This window comes from Festucalex cinctus, chromosome 8, assembly GCF_051991245.1.
Source record: "Festucalex cinctus isolate MCC-2025b chromosome 8, RoL_Fcin_1.0, whole genome shotgun sequence".
NCBI lineage: Eukaryota > Metazoa > Chordata > Actinopteri > Syngnathiformes > Syngnathidae > Festucalex > Festucalex cinctus.
Genome location: NC_135418.1, coordinates 22,506,227 through 22,525,901, shown reverse-complemented (window position 1 = coordinate 22,525,901; position 19,675 = coordinate 22,506,227). Strand labels below are relative to the sequence as shown.

At 41.6% G+C, this 19,675-nt stretch overlaps 2 protein-coding genes across 3 annotated transcripts; one reads left to right on the top strand and one right to left on the bottom strand.

Moving 5' to 3' along the window:
- Positions 1 to 880: 880 nt before the first annotated feature.
- slc45a1 (solute carrier family 45 member 1) lies at positions 881 to 15,028 on the top strand. 2 transcript variants are annotated; one of them, XM_077530592.1, is made up of 10 exons: positions 881 to 1,050; positions 2,618 to 3,064; positions 4,260 to 4,352; positions 4,594 to 4,818; positions 8,166 to 8,989; positions 10,387 to 10,540; positions 10,912 to 11,088; positions 11,169 to 11,374; positions 12,855 to 13,080; positions 14,768 to 15,028. In XM_077530592.1, the coding sequence occupies exons 2-10, from the start codon at positions 2,641 to 2,643 to the stop codon at positions 14,794 to 14,796; spliced, it is 2,358 nt and encodes a 785-aa protein (XP_077386718.1). In that variant the 5' UTR covers positions 881 to 1,050; positions 2,618 to 2,640; the 3' UTR covers positions 14,797 to 15,028. The 2 variants fall into 2 exon arrangements, with proteins under 2 accessions (XP_077386718.1, XP_077386717.1); XM_077530591.1 differs by having other exon boundaries at positions 12,855 to 15,028.
- Positions 15,029 to 15,565: 537 nt separating this feature from the next.
- LOC144024158 (uncharacterized) lies at positions 15,566 to 18,720 on the bottom strand. Its single transcript, XM_077530267.1, has 5 exons — positions 18,513 to 18,720; positions 17,910 to 17,987; positions 17,493 to 17,562; positions 17,275 to 17,351; positions 15,566 to 16,458 (listed from the first exon to the last, which is right to left on the bottom strand). Exons 1-5 carry the CDS (start codon positions 18,561 to 18,563, stop codon positions 16,387 to 16,389), a joined length of 348 nt encoding a protein of 115 aa, XP_077386393.1. The 5' UTR covers positions 18,564 to 18,720; the 3' UTR covers positions 15,566 to 16,386.
- Positions 18,721 to 19,675: the final 955 nt, after the last annotated feature.

The window sequence follows — 19,675 nt, the reverse complement described above, 5'->3', positions numbered from 1 at the left end:
CATGAACCAAAACACTTGGAACACACCCACACACCCACAATATATATATATATATATATATATATATATATATATATATATATATTAGGGGTGTGAATTGCCTAGTACCTGACGATTCGATTCGTATCACGATTCACAGGTCACGATTCGATTCGATACCGATTAATCCCGATACGAATTTATACGTCGATTGTTGCGATTTTTTTTCATTCAAATTTAGAAAATACTAATCAGTAAGCTTGTAGAGTGTAAGATTTATATGAAAATGTATTATTTATTTATCTGAAATTTCAGTCTTATAGAGGTTGTAATCTGTTTCATGTTTGAACAGCATTAAAATAAAATATTAAGGCTTAATGTTCCGTTCATATAACATTCTTCCATGCTCAAGGTGTGAATCCTAACCCGAAGTCAGACGTTTTGTTGAATATTTTTCCATTAAAAATGGAAGTTTAAAAATCGATTCACACACACACAAAAAAAAAAAAAAAAAAAAAGGCAATGATGATTAGACGTTGAATCGGTAAGACTACCGAATGAACAATTCTGAGCTCTTAAAAAAAAAAAAAAAACGATTTTTTTTTTATTGAATCGATTCGAGAATCGCGCGATGTAGTATCGCGATATATCGCCGAATCGATTTTTTTTTTATAGGTTTTCCCTAAATTATTATATACTTTATAATATATTTTACAATAATTTATGGTTTTTTTAACAGATTTTTCTTGGTAATTTGTTGACATATGTTCTATTTTGTTTTATTTTATTTATTTTTTTTAAACGACTTCTACGGAGCAATCCATACATGTGTTCAAAATTCAACATTCTGCGGTGCTGATGTTGCAGGGAGGGGCGTGACGTCACGGGAGAGACCGGCAGGAAGAGGCTTTTGGGGGGGAGGAAAAAGGAGACCACGGAGTGACTGCATCAAAGGAACCTAAACAGCACCTATCATGGCTCCCGCAATCCATCTTGCGCCTATTTTTGTAAACCACCAAGGTCGCTCTGTACCCACCGCGCGGCTATAAATGACGAGACATCCCGACAAAGGTAATTATCTATTTTTAATTTGCGCGCCTCTTGTCTTTTTTTTTGCGTGGTCTACATTGCGTAACTACATCGATGGATGGGTTAGAATGTGAACGGTAAACATGAGCTTGTCTCTGCATTGTGTGGTGCGCGCCATTAAATCCATCTTCCTGCATGAAATATTGAAAAGGAAACAAGGCTTCACGATGCCGCATATTCACTGGGCGAGCACATGGGCAATGCGCAGCTACATGCGCATTGGTTTCTGCAGTGTCCTCCTGACCGGTGTAGCCCACCCCTCCCCCCTACTTACACCCGCCCACTTATGACCATGAGCAATGACTTCTGGAGCCGGCGCACGCCTCTATTTCTGCGAATAATATTGATTATTCAAACACCTACTATCACCGGATGTGGAAAGAGTACTCACACTCTATACTTTAAGTATAAATCGTATGAGAATATTTGTGTAACAACAATGGTAAAAGTAGAAGTACTGATTCAACTCTTGTACTTACAGTGTTAATTGTATCCGCCATTTTTTAATTTAGTCTCAGTTTTAGTCCAATTTCAGCCACGCTTGTTAGTTCTTATCACAGTTAGTCATCACTTTTTAATTTAGTCCATTTTTAGTCGACTATAAATTTAGAATTTTAGTCTTTATTTTAGTCCAAGAAAACATAATTTTATTCGTCTAGAATTAGTCAACAAAAACTGTCAACGTTTTCGGCTAATTTTAGTCAGGACAATAATTTTAACTCCGTATATTTTTTTGTTAACAGGTTATGTTAAACATTCCGGATCTAAAACTATTTCACATGAAATTTTCTCATCTTTTTGATGAAAAAACAACTTCACGCACAATTACACTATGGCTCTATGCTATGCTATGAGCTAGCAAGTTAGCCAGCATTATTTAGCGGTCTAATTAACATAATAGTTGGAACATTATAGCCGTTGCATTAATGTTAAATTATAACCGTAATTTCCTCTTTTTTTTTTTTTAACCTTCACGGTGAATCTGCCTCCTGTCAGTCTCATGTGTTTGTGCATGTTGCACTTTCTAGCTGCAGATTTAAAAGGGGGTGTGTCACTGTGTGTCACATGATGTGACAAATTAGCAGAGACTAGATTTTATAAAATCTGTCTCGTTTTTGTTCATAAACTAAAATGTCCTCAGATTTTATTCCAGTTTTTATTAAGTGAAATACATTTTCGTCTAGTCGACGAAAATGCGTACTGATTTAGTCCCAGTTATTGTTCATTACTGAGGGTTTTAGTCTAGTCTAGTCTAGTCTAGTCTAGTTTTGGTCCGGAGAAAAATGTGCGTTGACGAAATTATTTTTGTTTAGTTTTTGTTGACAAAATTAACACTAACTTACAGTGAATAATAGTGATATTTATTTATGCAGAAAAGTAAAACAAAAATCCTGTCAATTACATACTTGTTTTGATTGTGTCGCACAATGAAAAACATACTGTAATGATGTAACTCAAAAGAGGGACCTGACAAAATGTGAGATACCTGAAAAGGCCCTAAGCAGGTGTTTAGTTCGGCCACCTCTGACCTTTACTCACTGTGCTGCAGACTAAAGCTGCCTTGAGAGAGAGATGTCATCTCCGGGCATGGGCACCCCCAGCGACCCCCTCCTGGCCAGTCCCGGCATGGGGAGGCTACCCTCGGCTCAAGAAGGACTCTGGAGGAGCTCGCTGCCCAAGACGGCCAGCTTCCCGACGTCCTCCACCCGACTCCTCAGCCACCGCGCCAACAACTTCCAGCGGCAGCCCAAGCGGCGGAAGCTGATCCGACCATCGCCGCCTCCGCCGCCCAACACGCCGTGCCCCCTGGACAGGCTGGACCTGAGCGAGCTGCCCCCGAGGCGCACCTTCCAGGAGCTGCTCTTCAACGGCTGCATCCTGTTCGGGATCGAATTCAGCTACGCCATGGAGACGGCTTACGTGACGCCCGTGCTTCTGCAGATGGGCCTGCCCGACCAGTTCTACAGTTTGGTGTGGTTCATTAGCCCCATACTTGGTAAGTGGAGACATAGGTGAAGACGAGGTACCGGGTTTCACAAACTTGAGAGAAACATGGGTCCTGCATACGTATACATTAGGGGTGTCAAAATTAGTGTGGTCATTTTAAGTTAATTTAAAGTTCCTTTAATGCCACTACTTTTTTTTAAACATGTGATTAATGACTAACCCTTACTTGGAAAGCCTGTACTGCGGGACTTCCAGTTGCAACGCAGCAGACACGTCCACATCAAAATTTAATTAACAGTAATAAATTGAATGATAATGCATATATTTGTGGAGTCTGGGGTCAAGCTGTGTTTAAAAATGTTAAAAATGTGCAGAATTTCGCAAGTTACTTCATGTGAAAGATTAGATAGCTCTTATTATGACAAGAAAAATGCACTGAACTGTCACCGTCTTACAAATGCAATTATGCCATCTAGTGGCAGAAATATGACCTCAACACAAATCAGTATCACACTCATTTTTTTTAGTTTTTTTTTACAGTAAAGTGCATCTTCTTAATTTTAACTCAATTTTATGAATTATTCTGAAATTACTCTATCACTGATTAAAAGATGCAGCCATATTTCTATTTCATATTTCCCCCACTTTTATGTTGAGTATGAAACTTAGAAAAATACTTTATTGTACATTTAGAACAGATGTAACATTTCAGATTAATTATGAATTAACTATTGAAGTCATGCGATTATCCATCCATCCATTTTCGTAACCGCTTCCTCCTCACAAGGGTCACGGGGGTGCTGGAGCCTATCCCAGCTGGCTTCGGGCAGTAGGCGGGGTACAACCTGAAATGGTTGCCAGCCAATCGCAGGTCACACGATTAATTACGATTACAAATTTTAACCGCCGGACACCCCTAATATACATACATATTAGGGTCGAAGGTGAGCTGGAACCTATCCAGCAACATATCGATTGGAAAATGGGCTATTTAAGTGCCCTGTGACTGACTAATGACAAGTCCATTCATTGTTTGGCAATATATTATCAGAAACTGACCATTGAATAATCTATTGTTTGTCCTTGCCCTTGTAACGGAAACCAGTCGATGGCAAGAGGATGCGTCCAGACAAACTATAACTTAAGATTCGCAACCTAGGGACAATGCAAGAACATGCAAACTGGGCCCTCGATCTGGGAATCCCTTTGCTGTGCTTATCTGTTGTGGTCTGTTTGCCTTCAAGGATTCCTGGTTCAGCCTCTCATTGGAGCTTGGAGTGACCGTTGCACATCCCGCTTTGGACGCAGGAGACCGTTTATTTTCGCTTTGGCAATAGGTAAGACACACTGGTGCCTCTGGGATTTAGCCTTGCGCTGTTTAAGTAGGGACTTCAAAGAGATGTGAGAGTAGGCGGTTTGTTGCTTTTTTTTTTTTTTTTAATCCCTCGTGTGGATTAAAGAAAATATCACCCGTGAAAAGCACAGGGAAATCATCTATTATTGAGCCTTCCTGTCGCATCTGGCTACAGAATTTGTTTATTTTCGCACACATAAACTAGTCTTCGTACTTACCTCCAGGCGCGTTGGTCGGTCTGACTCTGGTGCTGAACGGGCGGGACATAGGAGGAGCGCTGGCGGACACGGCGTCCAATCACAAGTGGGGTATAATCCTGACGGTGTGCGGCGTGGTGCTGATGGACTTCAGCGCAGATTCGGCAGATAACCCGAGTCACGCCTACATGATGGATGTTTGCAGCCCCGAGGACCAGGATCGGGGGTTGAACATCCACGCTCTGCTGGCAGGTGGGCTTCGTGCTGACTACCAGTGTTCATTTAATCAGCCATTTTTAAATTTAGTCTCAGTTTTGTTATGTGCTGAGGTTGGATCCCAAAGTGCAGACACAAATAAGATTTTAACTCTACTCACATCGAGAGGCTTGGAATAAACTTGACTAGACGAGAAACAACGAGAGTTGCACAGAGGACCAGAGGTAATAATCCGACAAAAACAAACACTTCTCAGACAGGCTTATATAGACAGCGAATCGATCTGATTGGTTGTGGCTAGATATGTGGGTAACAGGACTGACATGGAATTATCTGATTGGCTGTTGACCAGATAAAGATATTAAGGATTCCTGACTTCACATAGTTACATGCCGATAAAGATTCCTTTTTTTTTTTTTTTTTTTTTTTTTTTTCTTTCAAGAGCTCAGAATTGTTCATTCGGTAGTCTTACCGATTCAACGTCTTGTCATCATTGCTCTTTTTTTTTTTTTTTTTTTTTTTTTGTGTGTATGTGTGCGTGCGTTTGCGTGCGTGCGTTTGCGTGCGTGCGTGCGTTTGCGTGTGTGCGTTTGCGTGCGTTTGCGTGCGTGCGTGTGCGTGCGTGCAAATACGTATAAATTTATACTCATTCATTCACCTAAAACCTTATAAATATCCCATTACCCTTCGCCTTAACCAGGTACTTCAGAATCTTGCCAGAGTCGTGAGATTTAAATGGTCAGGAGACCAGAGAAAAGGTCAGAAAAAAAAAAGAAATAAAGAGAAAAGAAAGGTAAATCAAAGTGACATCCAGCACCGACCAAACACTTCCTGCCTTCCCCATGATTACAAAATCAAAGTCTTACGCCAACCCCGGAAGCCTCTAAATTCCAGCAAATTTAGCGAGATCTCAAGAGCCCAGAGGAAAAACTAAAGAGAGGAAGGAGGGAAGGATCGATAAGGCAGAGTGAGATCAATAGAAGCCAGTACATCCAATCCATCAAAGTGAAGTCCAGCACCAACAAGACCCCTCCTGCGTGGTTACAAAACCAGAGTCTTATGCCAACCCCAGAAACCTCATACTTCTAATAAATTAAGATCTCAAGTGACCAGAGGAAAAACTAAAGAGAGGAAGGAGGGAAGGATAGATAAAGCAAAGTGAGAACCACAGACACCAGCACCAACTGATTCAAGGGGCTGTGGGAGGGAGAGGGTACTTCTGTTGAGTTTCAGTAGATGCTGGTGCTGACGGATCTGGCATGCATAAGGACCACCACCAAAGAAAGAAGCCGTCAACCGCGGTCCAGCAAAGCGAGCACCCCCCCCCCACCCCCGGAATCCCCAGGCCGCGGCAGCACCAAGGCCACCCCCAAGCCACCCGAGCGGACACCGGTCGGCGAGCCGACCCAGACACCCGGAACACCCCCGCCCCAGCCCCGGCCCACACCCCCGAGCCCAAGGCCGCAGAACGAGGCCCAGCGGGCCCCCACAGCGCCCCACCGGTCCCCAGCCCCCATCCCCCCACGACCCCCCCGCACCCCACCCAAACCCGCCATCCACCACGACCCAGGCCCCACCACCCCCGACCCCCAAACCCCCGAACACACCCCGACCCCCAGCACCCAACCCCCCACCCACCCATACCTCCACCCCCCCCCCAAACAAGCCGCCCCCCCCCGACGGCCGCCACCCCCCCCCCGCGAACCCGGCCCCCCGCGAGAACCCCCCCCCCCCCCGGAAACCGGCACCGGGCAGCAGCGCAGAGAGGGAAGATGTGCCCACCCCACCTCCAGCCGCGCGAGATTTGCACAGCGGCGGGAGGGGGGAAGCAGAGGAGGAAGCACCAGGGGAGAAGGCGGAACACCAGAACACCGAGCCCGGTGGGGAGAGGCCCCGGTCGTCACGCCAGAGTACTAGTGACACCTAACCCTGTTACTGAGTCCGCCAGCTCGCCGACTGGCGAGCTCTACCCTTACACCGTGAATGTGGCCCCACCCAGTGTATATACAAGTGTGTGCGTGTGGTGCATTAAAATTGGGAGCAGGTGAGTCGGAGCAGATAAAGATTCCTGACATCACATAGCTTTTGACATCACATAGCATCTTACCAGTTGAAACTAGATGCTGGTTAAATCAGTTCAAAACAGACATTTAGACCTCACGGTCGTGACCCAAACTTAACCATTGCATGACCCTAGCCATAACAGTAAGCATAACCCTTGCATGACTCTAGTCATGACAGTACTAAACATTACCCTTGCATGACCCTACTCATGACAGTACTAAACATTACGCTTGCATGACCCTAGTTATAACAGTAAGCATAACCCTTGCATGACCCTAGTCATGACAGTACTTGACCCTGCATGACCCTAGTAATGACAAGGTGTCTTGTTTCAATCACCCTTGTTAGTTTTTATTATCGTCAACCTCATCCGTTTTTATTTAAAGAAAAAAGATATTGTATTTGTTTAGTTTTAGTCCGGCCAATCATTTTACCCTTTTACATTTTATTTATTTTTTTGTCAGCAGTGATAATTTCATCGGCGGAAAATTTTCATCACATTTTTCGTCATATTTTTTTCCCCAGACGAAAATGAATCAAAAACTAAAATAGAAGCCATTCATAGAGAGGATGACGATAACTAAATTGACTGACAATTTCGTCAATGACTAAATCAAAAACACAGAGACGAAAATTCACAAAATCCAATCAGTAGAAGGAATGGAACGCAGGTGGGAGAAAAGAACCACTCAGAAACTGTTGTTCACTGCACTTTATTTATGTTCAAACATGTTTACTGTAAGATTAATTTTAGGCCATTGCACTTTTTTTTTTTTTTTTTTAGGTGAAAACTAAATTTTAAGACTGCATATTATTGTCAGTTCAGCATGTTTCATTGAAACAAAGTTTGATAAACACACCGTTTATGGGTGTGTTGTACTTTACTGTATAAAATTTGAAATGTATGCTGAAGGAAAAAAATCGACTAAATTGCTCTTTATTTCGTCGACTAAAAATGCACTTTATTCTTGATGACTAAAATTTGATTAAAACTAAATTACAATGACTAAATTATGACTAAAATTTTAATTCATTTTTTTCAAAACACTATAATTAAAACTAAACAAAAATTTCTTGTCAAAATTAACATTGTCAGCAGATAATATTGAACATTTCCATCTGATCCAAAACCATTCCACATAAAATGTTCTCTCATCTTTCTGATGAAAAACAACCGAACACATAATTACATCAACAAATGGCTACTACGGCTACAAGCTAGTAAGTTAGTTAGTGTTAGTTAGCAGTCGGATTAACGTTATTGTTGGAACAGTCTTAATCAACACTGCCTTCATTTGTTTCGCCATCAATTGTCCCAGGACTCGGTGGCGGCTTCGGCTACATCGTGGGCGGCGTCAACTGGGACCAAACCCACTTCGGAAAGTCAATGGGAGGTCAACTGCGGGTCATCTACATGTTCACCAGCATCACCCTGGTGATCGCCACGGCCATGACGCTTACGAGTATCCCCGAGCGGCCGCTGCCGAAGAGCCAGCCCTCCAGCAAAAACCACCTGAAGAGCCCCAACCTTCTCCTTCCTCTGTCGCCGCCCGCCCCACCGGGATCCGCGCTGGCGCTGGAGGACGAGGACGAGGAAGGTCACTACGGCTATCATTTGTCAAAGTCGAGCCACCCCGACTCTTTGGCGCATTCCTGCAGCGCTAACGCCCGCCTCTGCGCCGGCCTCATGAGCCCCATATCGCCCATGAGCCCCCTTACGCCAAAATACGGCAGCTTTATAAGTCGGGACAACTCGCTCACCGGCATCAATGAGTTTGCCTCCTCACTGGGGACTTCCTACATAGACAGCGTTCTCATCGACTGCTATACGGGGCAACAGACACCACAGGGCCTCCTGGCCCCCAACTCTGTGCCCACGGGTGACTCTCTTGCTCCAGATGGGTCCACCCAGGCAGAGAGGCACCCCGATTCGGTCTGTCACCCAGAAGCAGAGGATGTCCCGCAGTCCCAACCAGCATCTCAGGTCACATCGGGGGCACAGCATGGTCCAGAGCCACGTCGGGGGTCGGCCGCCGGAATCCTGAAGCGACCTCAGAGTCTGGCGCTCATGGAGGAGCCCATGCCGACCCAGATAGTCGGGATGGAGAACGGGCGCAGGAGAACTGTGACATTTAGCCAGCAGGTAAGACGTCAAGCTGAAGTCAACCTACAAAAAAAATTCTTGACAACCTCACTATTCTAAATATGGTATTTTGTTTAATATTGTGGAATATGCGTTAAGCAGCAAAATCCAGCAGTTTTTATCAAAATCAAAAATCAGAAGGCGGCCATTTTGCCCCTTGCTGTCAACTGAAAATGACATCACAGATGCTCAGGTAACAACCAATCACAGCTCAGTTTCCGAAAACAGGTGAGCTGTGATTGGTCGTTGCCTGAGCCCTTAAGAATTGTGATGTCATCTTCAGTCGACAGCAAATGGCAAAATGGCCACCCCCTGAAATGGATAAAAATGGCTGGATTTTGCTGCATAATTCCACAAATGTAATAGTAATCAGAATTTAATGTAATGACTAGTGAGGTCCAAGGTTATTTTAGTTAACTAAAACTAATGAAAAAACTAAAACTATAATTAATTTAAAAAAAAAAACATTTTCGCTAATGAAATAAAATAAAAACGAAAATGCTTTCTAAAAAATGAAAACTAATTGAAACTACATTTTATGTTTACAAAACTAACTAAAACTAACCATAATTATAGGAAAAATGTCCTTCATTTTAGTCTTTGGTAATTAATTTAATGCATAAGCCTTTGGGGATGATTTTAAATGTGATTATAAGAACATTTATTTTGATAATAACAGAAGTGATGTCATCTAGCAGCAGCCAATAGAAAAGCACCTTCAGATGACGTCACTCCTATGGTGTTTTTTTCAATATTGCGCACAAGTAATACACATTTCTTTTGAAAACTAAAGCTAATACTGAAACTAACTTAAAACTAAGCATTCATTAAATAACTAAAACTAATTAAAACTAACATAACCACCCTGAAAACTAATTACAACTAACTAAATTCAAAAAAGAAACCTCAAAACGAAATAAAAACTAACTAAAATGAAAATTCCAAAACTATAATAACCCTGCATATAACACATTATTGTCAAGAAATGTTGAAGGTTGACTTCCTGTTTAAAATGTACATTTATCTGTGGCGGTATGTGTTCACGTGCGCAGATCGCTACAGACGTCTTTTGCTTGTCAAATTTAGCTGTAGCGAGTTTTGCTCCCAACCAATCAGAGGGGGCAAAAATGCCGACATCATTGAGGGCCAGATTGATTTTGAAATCAGATTAGTGAAAGAAAGAGTCCCACTGCTAATATAGTTAGTTACATCAAGCAAGCAGTACAGATTCGGAAGGCCCTCAGCAAAATACAAGTCAGCATTTATAGGCTGATATCTGATTGGACGAAAGAGAGAAGAGAAAATCGAATGCAATTTAATGAAACAAATATTAGTGTATGTAATGTATTTTAACCACTTTCCAAACTCATATTATTGTGTGTGTTTGTGTGATGAAGGTTGCAAACATTTTGCTGAACGGCGTGCGCTACGAGAGTGACCTAAGCGAGAATGTGGATACGGGAGAATCCCAAATGTCAATGAAACTCTTGTGTATAGCCATCTACCGGATGCCTCCCTCTCTGCGCAGCTTATGCACTAACCATTTTTTGGGTGAGTCAATGAAATGGATACAAAAAAATAAATAAATGTTGATCTCTTGAGGTTAAAGTGAACTCTGGGGAATCTGGCTCAGTTATCTGACTAAAATACATCCTTTCTCTATATAAAATGCCCACTTCTGCAATGTATTATACCGCCCCCGGGTGGCCAAGGTGTGCACAACAGGAGGGACAGCACAACAGCCATTGACTAGAAGCAAAACATGTCTTTATTTAATTACTGCAAATCATTATTGTAAGGACTACTTTAGAAAGTAGAATATTATCGACATTTCCCATTATATTCAGATTGTTTTGTTTTTCCGAGGGTCCACTGTGACATCCAGTCCCACTTATGGTTTGCGTCACACTATGTTCTCGCAGGTTGGCTGTCCTTCGAAGGCATGCTGCTCTTCTACACGGACTTCATGGGGGAGGTCGTGTTCGAAGGTGACCCCAAAGCGCCCCACGACTCCGATGCTTACCAGCGCTACAACGCTGGGGTTAGCATGGGCTGCTGGGGAATGTGCATCTATGCATTCAGTGCTGCTTTCTACTCAGGTAAGTCTTCACGTCGCATGATGTATCGACGCTAATTCTATCGTAACCCTAACCCTATCCTAATCTCGTACATTTTCCAGCCATATTGGAGAAACTGGAGGAGCGCTTCTCTCTGCGCACGCTCTACTTTTTCGCCTACCTGGCGTTCGGCCTGGGTACGGGTCTGGCCACGTTGTCCACCAACCTCTACGTGGTGCTGTCCCTGTGCGTCACCTACGGGGTGCTCTTCTCCTCGCTATGCACGCTGCCTTACTCACTGCTGTGTGAATACTACCAAAGCCCTCAGGTCAGTCGCGGGATTGCACGTGTGATCATATTGAAGGTTCTTGTACAGGGAGTCCTCGAGTTACGGCGGAGTTCCGTTCCTATGCTAGCGATGTAACCCGAATTTCGACTTAAGTCAAATTTCCCCATTAAAGTCAATATTTACATACAAATAAATTGCATGAAAAAAAAATCTAAAACACATTAAAATACAAAAAATAAGTAAATAAATAAGATGCTGTACGACTGTCCAACTGAAGCCCAAGTCTTTGCCGATGTTTGTCGGTGTCTCCTTTCTGTGATTTTTTTTCATGATGTCCAGCTTCATTTCCATGGTAACTGCTTTTCTTTTTGCTGGACCAACATTGATAGAAGACGTAGCTTTCTTCTTTGGGGCCATTATTTGGAAAAAAAAGAGGCCGAAAAAGCCGAAGATACTCCCACAAGTGCACGAGCGCTAGCACTAGCTTAAGGGCTAAAAAAAAAATGGTCCAAAATAGTTTAACGCAATAAATTGTCAGCAATTATCTTCAAACGTGTCTTATGTATTTTTGAAAGAAATCTCTGAATTCACTTTTCCATGTTAATTGCTTTTCTTTTTGATGGACCAACATTGATAGAAGACGTAGCTTTCTTCTTTGGGGCCATTATTTGGAAAAAAAAGGCCGAAAAAGCCGAAGATACTCCCACAAGTACACGAGCGCTAGCACTAGCTTAAGGGCTAAAAAAAAAATGGTCCAAAATAGTTTAACGCAATAAATTGTCAGCAATTATCTTCAAACGTGTCTTATGTATTTTTTGAAAGAAATCTCTGAATTCACTTTACGGGGTCTTTATGTTTATGCTGTTCCTATATGCATTACTCCAATTGGCCAGGAGGTGGTGCTATATATCTAGATATTGACCTGTCCAGTACACGTGCAGGAAGTTGGTTATGCTTTTTTTTTTTTTTTTTTTTAAAGGCGCTACCACAAAAGTTCAACAGTTGGTGGAACATGACCTCCCCCCTCCCCTCTTTTTTAGTTGGGGTGGGGGAGTGGTCTATTTAAGACATTATTTTGGAGCGTGACTACAATGAAGTCATTTTCGCTAGGCTACTTCACTCTTCCCTGTCTAAAGTGTGATGATGTCATAGTCCATGTCACGCACTACAAATTAGGGTTAATTTTAGCCCAATTAATGGGTCAAAAAGGGACCAGCCCACCACTTGGATCTGCGCGTGCGTGATGAATATAATTGGACAACCTGATAGCTCAACAACGGATTATTTTGACCTAACAACTTGGTTACTCTCAGGAAATCTGACCGTAAAATACAACACAACATATGAATTGGGCAACATATAATTAGCCATACAAACCAGTAAATGGTCCATCTGAACTAAGATGTGGTAACTCGGGGAAAGTAACAGACATCTTACCCAACACAAACAAGCCATGAATTGGGTTGATGAAATAACCCAACTATTTTTAGAGCGTATTTCCTGTACCTCCACTTGACAGTTCTGCGGCTCATCCGAGGAGGGCACCCGGCGCGGGATGGGGGTGGACATCTCGCTGCTCAGCTGCCAGTACTTCCTGGCGCAGATCTTGGTCTCGGTGGCGATGGGACCCCTGACGTCGCTGGTCGGCGGCGCCCAGGGCGTGATGTACTTCGCCAGCCTGATGTCGTTCGTGGGCTGCGCGTATTCGTCCCTCTGCGTCGTGTACCAGCTGCCCGCCGCGGAGGGTGAGCCCGCCGAAAGCGAGACGCGGCCGCTGCTGGCGCAAATTTAGCTCCGTCCAGATAAGGACGCATCCTGCCTGCCGCGCACTGTACAGCACAAGCAGACGTTATTTGACAGCACTCAAGTATACAGGCAGACGAGACATTGTGTTCATACAGTGTGTGCGCTCATGCATCATGCATTTGCATTCACTTTTTTGCATTTTGTAGAGCATCGCCTTAGGATAGAGATCACTGCTTTACAGCGGGGGTGGGGAACCTTGAGGCAGACCCAAGCATGAGCATGTGCTAGCTAGCTAGCTAGCTAGCCACGCTAACTACGCCTCGCGCTAGTAACGTAACCTAAAATGGGATGGGTAAACTTTTTTGCACAAAAGCCACACATGATTTTTTCAAATAGAAATGGGTAAGGTCATTCGCAAATTAGGTCAAAATAAAATGAATACAAATTTTTAAATGTAAAACTATAATTATGTTAAGAGAATATTTGCCAAAGTTAGTTTTTAAATGTTTTCAGAAAACAAGAAAAAACACAATTCAACAGAGAGTCCAGTTGCCTTGATGCAACCTTTGTGGATTTCCACGACTTGTAAGGAAAAAAAAAAAAGAACATTTTAGCAAGCATATTGGTATTTTCCTGATATTGTGACAGTAAGTTAAAAAAAAAAAAATGATGTAGGCAATTATGCTATTTAGCTAACAATATGTAAGCTAAATCCGACTCGTTTGATTTTTTTTAATTCATTTTATTTAAATTTTAAATTTGACTTATTTGACCTAATTGGTTGTTTTACTGTTTAATTGTACAATTTTATTGCATTTACAATAATTATATATATATATATGTGTGTGTAAATTGTTTATCATGGTATTTTTTATTTATTTACAATATAACTAATTTAAAATAAAATAGAAATCATAAATGTAAAAATTAGTGTTGTTCCAATACCGTTTTTTTTTGTCCCCGGATATCGGTACCGATTCCGATACCCAGCTTTGCAGTATCGGCCGATACCGATACCATACTGATACTTATGTTGTTGTTGTTGTTTTTTTCCCTCAATATGAAAAATCTATCCTGCCATTGGTTCAGAGTATTCAAGGGCCAATCGGATATCTTAGATCAGCATGCAGTGAACATGTCACATATCATCAAAAAAAATAAATAAATAAATAAAATAACGCAAAAATATATATAACAGGACTCTAAATAATTTATTGTGGTCAAATTAAAGAACAAAGTTGGCCACACTTTGCCCACCCTACCCAAGAATGTTGGTTATTAACGAAGTCGACCCAGAGCATACCATTATTTTGCAGAAATGAAGTGACATAAGTATGCATGCTGGTTCTGGACTGATTTGAACGGCATTTATTCAGGTCAGTTCCCTTTCATTCATCCATCCAACCATTTTGTACAGCCTTCATTAGGGTCACGGGTGAGCTGGTCGTCCCCCCCACCCCTGACTTAAGTCTTCACATGACATTTGCTTTCCTTTTTATTGGTTGTCTTGCATGAGATGTCACGTGTTTGAGTTACAGTGGCATTACAACACACACTTGGATGTATGTACGGGTCCCCCGCGCCCCACCAAGTTCTTAAAGCCACATGCGATAGGATACGGTCATGCTGTGACCCTCCATCCTGGCCGGCCAGTGTAATAATGGCAGTCATTCTTGTCATTATCAGGAAGAGGAGAAGTTGAAACGGGGGTGTGAGCATCAACATTGAGGAAGAACACAAAGAGACCCCCCTTCCTCTCCTGAAGGTGGACAACACTGAGCGCCATAGACTCTTTTGAGTGCATTAAAGCCAGCAGCAAATATCGCATTGAAATCCATTAGGAAGCCATTTCTTCTCTTCAAACGCAGGCAAACATCCTAATTAAACCTTTGATTGAACTCACCATTAATTACTGCTGCCTCAGCAGAATGTCAATATTTGACTATATGTACACAAGCAGCTTGCTTTAAAAAAAATATGTTACAATACTTTTGTTCGTATGTGTTAAAAAAAAAAAAATCTTTTGACATTAAAACGATTTTTTTTTTAAACTCGTGCGTCATTTGTTTCATCATCCATTCTGATTTTCATGTATATTTGAGCCTGAACTACTTAGTCATGCCATACGGGGGAGCCAGAGTGTAGTCGCTCCCTTCGCTGTTATCATAGTTGCTTGGAATCATTCTCTACTCTCCATCTAAATTGATTTCCATAATATAGACTATATAGTTTACACATCAGTGAAAGGAAAAGTAGTTTCCAAATCCTACTTGACCATAGTATCAGCATACACGCTCACTATATTAGAGACTTGTCTTTACTTGGACATTTTTGATGAAATGGGTCAAAGTGACGTCATTTAAACGAGGAGCTCTCATTCAATCATGTCACTACACACACACAATCAGTCAAGACAGACCCACACAAATGGACATTATTGAAGACAAACTCAACTGTACACACCAATACACACAGAGTAGAAAATTAAGTAAAAAGACATTTTATTTTATTTGTTTTGAGAATATACAAAGCAGTGGCTGAAGTAACCAGATATCTCGGCTGGTTGTTAAAGAGAGGCAGTCTTGGACACAAGAGCGGGCTACTCAGCCATAAATGTAAACTCCTTAAGAAAATGACAAAACCAAAAACGTGTAAATGATACAAACCTGCGTGGAATGCATACAGAACGAACGAGACCAAAGTGTTAAGATTTAAGAGGGGTTAATTAACGTCAGCAAAACAACAGAAAGCCCACCCCTACCAAAATGGCAGCGGCGTGGAGGCCCTTTTATACGAGCACCATCTGTTATGCTAACAGGGCGGCCGAGGATTAACTAGCAGCTTAAATACCAACAAAAGATTACCATCAACTAATAACGTTTGTTATTATTATAATTATTATTAGCCCCTGCTTAAAACTTATCTTTGGTCCTTGACGCGAACGTGAGCAGCTGCCTGAACGTTTGAGCAATCGGCTGGTCAGAGCTGACTTGATAGAGGTTGTGCTTACAAACAGAAGCGAGGAAATGGAAATCAACTCTCTCAAAGTATGGCCCCAATTTGCACACTCATAAAGACCAATAAATAACATCTTGTAAAAAAAAAAAATGGAAAAAAAGAGAGAAAGAAAAAAAAAAGAAGAAAAAAGGAGGCAGGCCACAATGTTTCACAACTCCAGTGCAATGTGAGAACATGGGAGCAAAAGGAGAAAAAAAAAAAAAAAAAAAAAAATAAACTAGAAAAAGCACAAGCTCTACAACACCATGTTGACCAGTAAGACTGAGCTGCATACAAAACTGCAATTTTTAAGCTTCCGCTTCCGCCTCTTTAGAGTCGCCATTCTCCTCTGTCTTCTGTTTTTTGGTGTCCGCTTTCTCCTAGTGGGGAAGGAGGAAAGCAACATTTTAATGAATTGTAAACGGACAATCAAAACAATCTAGACATTTTCTCAAGTGTTGCCACTGAACTTGGAGTTAGAATGATTTGAAAATGTGTGAATTTGAGGAGTTTGTGTCACCATTAATTTGAATAGGTTTCTTGAGCAAAATATGTACATTTGAGGATGCTCTGAATGAGCTAAACAGTTTGAGAAGTTGCATCATCAGAAATCTGACCACAATGGCAGGAAACAAAAATTTAAGTGCAGAATAACACCATGTTAGCATTTTTTAAATAATTGTTTAGTTTGAACTGTTTGCACATTGGCTAAGATTAAGGGTAAATATATATATATTTTTAGAATTGGTTCAAGTTTTATTTTGCAATAGTGTATTACAAAAAAAAAACCACATTTTCAAGATCACAATTTATTAATCACTATTTGGTATTGTTTAGTGATTTAAAAAATAAAATAAACAGCTAAACAATTAAGCTATATCACAAGCGACAGATTGTGGTTGTAAGCAGGAATGCTTTTTTAAATGTATTCAATTTTGGACTGTGTGTGTTTTTTTTTTCCTTCAAGAGGTTTTAGTTAGCTGGGAAATGAATGTTGAAAATCTCCATTAATCTGGGAATATTAAGATAAATTCTTTTTGAAGATATTCTTGGCTGAGAAATGCTTAATTAATTTAATTTATACATGAAGATCTGTTTTGTTTTTTGTTTTTTTAAAATTGGTTGAGAAACAGGGATTTAAAAAATAAATAAATAATCATGTAACATTGTGATTGAAGACAGCACACGTGACCTACCTCCTCTTCATCGGCAGCGCGCTTCACAGGCTGTGCATCTGTCTCCTCAGCAGGGGGCGCCTCTTCCTCTGCTTTCTCTGGAGGGGGGGAAAAAAATAAAAAAATAAGACCGTTTGCCTTTTTTAGTGTCAGACAAACAGGAATCTCAATTCAAGGGAATTGGACTAATAACAGGAAATGCGTTTAAAACATAGCATGAGGGAGAGAAAAACTAGTACCATCTCCATTCTTGTGCTCGTCTTCTTCCTCTGCCAGGTCCTCAACTTTGTCACTGTGGCTAGCACCATTCTGAAGGAGCAAAAGGTCAAATTTATAGTTCCGATAGCTGGAATAATCCTCTACGGACACACCAAGGAAGAGGGAAGGGTGTAAGGGGGTGTTTTTTTTTGTTTAATACTCTCCAGAGGATTAGCAAACACCACCACCAGCAGCAGCAGCAGGCTCTCTGGGAAGACACCCCCCAGTGGAGGAGCCAACATCTGTGCCATTTTCCACAAGGCGCACACAAAGAGCACGCGGCTCAAGCAGAATGGCGACACCTGCACGACGAGGGGGCTTCTCGCCATAAGACAAAAGACCCCCGCCTTTCTCCCTCTCGCTCGCTCTCTCCACATGAAAGCAGTCAGCAAACTCACAGTGCCATTAGCAGGTGCGTCCCCGTTGTCTGTCTTCTCCTCCTCCTCCACTTCAACTTCTTTCTTCTCTTTCAGCTCCTAAAATGGAACCCCCCAAAAAACAAGATAAGACGATGAAATTCCTTTCCGAGCTTCGTGTATTGGCTTGACATCAACACTGCTTTAAAGCCTATGACTTTTCGAATCGATTCATTTGTAAAATAGATTTTTTTTTTTTTTGCCTTGTTCTTCGCAGCGCACGCGCGTGAGCTGTGAAAAAAAGCTTCTCGTGCTTTTCCCGCCCACAGCAAAACGCACCGGCTGCTTTCTCCTCCTCGCTTTTGTCTGTTCGACACCAAAAAAAGACGCCATTAAACGCCGTTTTTTCAACTAATAAAGCCACACGCGACTTAGAATTGTTAAAAGGACGATCCCTACTCGTCGTGGGCGTCGAATTTTATTTTTCCGCGACCATTTTAAACGCGATACACTTGCCAAACCGCCATTTTATTACCCCCAAACAGCAAACTACTAGTGACCTGTAGTTAACATGAGTAACTTTTATCAACTTCTTCAGCATTAAAAGCGACGAGTCGGCGTGGGTATAAAATGAATGAAACGCACCTTGGCTGTAACCTCTGCAGTTGCGGTGGTGTCAACGGCTGTGTCGGCCATGTCTACTTTGACGACGAGAAGAGTGAATTAAATGTTAATTCCTGTTTTTGGCTTTTTGACGTCGTCGTCGCGGATACTAGTCCAGTGACGCCGTGAGAGAAATGATGTCTGCTCGTCTCCGCTTCTTTTTTTTTTTTTTTTCTGTGGGAGCCGCTTGAAAACCACTGTTGTTGGAGGCAGAAGCCCAACTCGGCGCCCGATTGGACGGTAGCGATGCGTCTGGCGTTTGATTGGAGGATTGCCACGTCAGTTATCCAAAAAGCACCCGCCTTCTACGTCTTCTCGTTGTTGATTGGTTAGTGGTTTTAAAGCGCCGCTTTGCTATTTTTTTTCTTTTGGCATGATTCTTGCGGTTTTAATTCAAACAGTGGATGCAAGTTGTTAAAAGTTGCCGTCGATCTATTGATTGTGCGAACTGTTCAATGTTAAAGGTTTTATAAAAAGGAAGGATAAAGATTATGTTGTGAAACACGTGGCCAAGCAGATATTTTTTTTGTACTCACTCCCCCCCTGCTAACACGCTCTGTAGAGATTGGTGTCAAATTACAGTTAAGGAGGAACTATGTAAAGTAGGATAGAATGGTTTAGAATCATTTGAAAATATCTTAATTTCTTAATTAAATTGTTTTGTTTTTTTCCCCTTATGGAAATGTGTAATTCTTCCAAAAAGCTGGTCATTTATTGATTTTATTTTTATTTTTTTTAAATGCAATATGTCCACGACAAAAAAAAAACTGAGGCAGAACAAGGGGGAAAGTTGTGAAACATGTCCTTCCTTCAACAGTAGTAATATGTGGAGATTGGTGTCAAATTACCTTTAAGGAGGAGCAACGTTAAAGATGGATAGTTGCACTAGTTTGAATTGGCTGTGAAATGATAGGCCTAGTTGTTGTTTTTGTTGAAATCCTTATGAAAAATGTGGATATTTTTCTTTAAAAGTAGCATTTTTGTTAGAATGGTTTGCATTATTTTGAGAAACGGATTAAAAACAATTCAAGTTGACGAAGTGAGCATATATCAATAGACTATATTAATTTGGGAAAAGTGGGACATTCACCATGCATTATTGAGATGGGCAGTAGATGTTTATTTTGAATTTTGGACCTGTTATT

Excerpts from the sequence above, each read along its gene's own strand:
- LOC144024158 (XM_077530267.1), bottom strand. The coding sequence starts at position 18,563 with ATGGCCGACACAGCCGTTGACACCACCGCAACTGCAGAGGTTACAGCC. Across the intron at positions 17,563-17,909 it reads ACGCACCTGCTAATGGCACT|AATGGTGCTAGCCACAGTGA; the intron begins GTGAGTTTGCTG and ends TTGCTCCTTCAG. Across the intron at positions 17,352-17,492 it reads CGAGCACAAGAATGGAGATG|AGAAAGCAGAGGAAGAGGCG; the intron begins GTACTAGTTTTT and ends CCCCCCCTCCAG.
- slc45a1 (XM_077530591.1), top strand. The coding sequence starts at position 2,641 with ATGTCATCTCCGGGCATGGGCACCCCCAGCGACCCCCTCCTGGCCAGT. Across the intron at positions 4,353-4,593 it reads TATTTTCGCTTTGGCAATAG|GCGCGTTGGTCGGTCTGACT; the intron begins GTAAGACACACT and ends ACTTACCTCCAG. Across the intron at positions 10,541-10,911 it reads ATGCACTAACCATTTTTTGG|GTTGGCTGTCCTTCGAAGGC; the intron begins GTGAGTCAATGA and ends ATGTTCTCGCAG.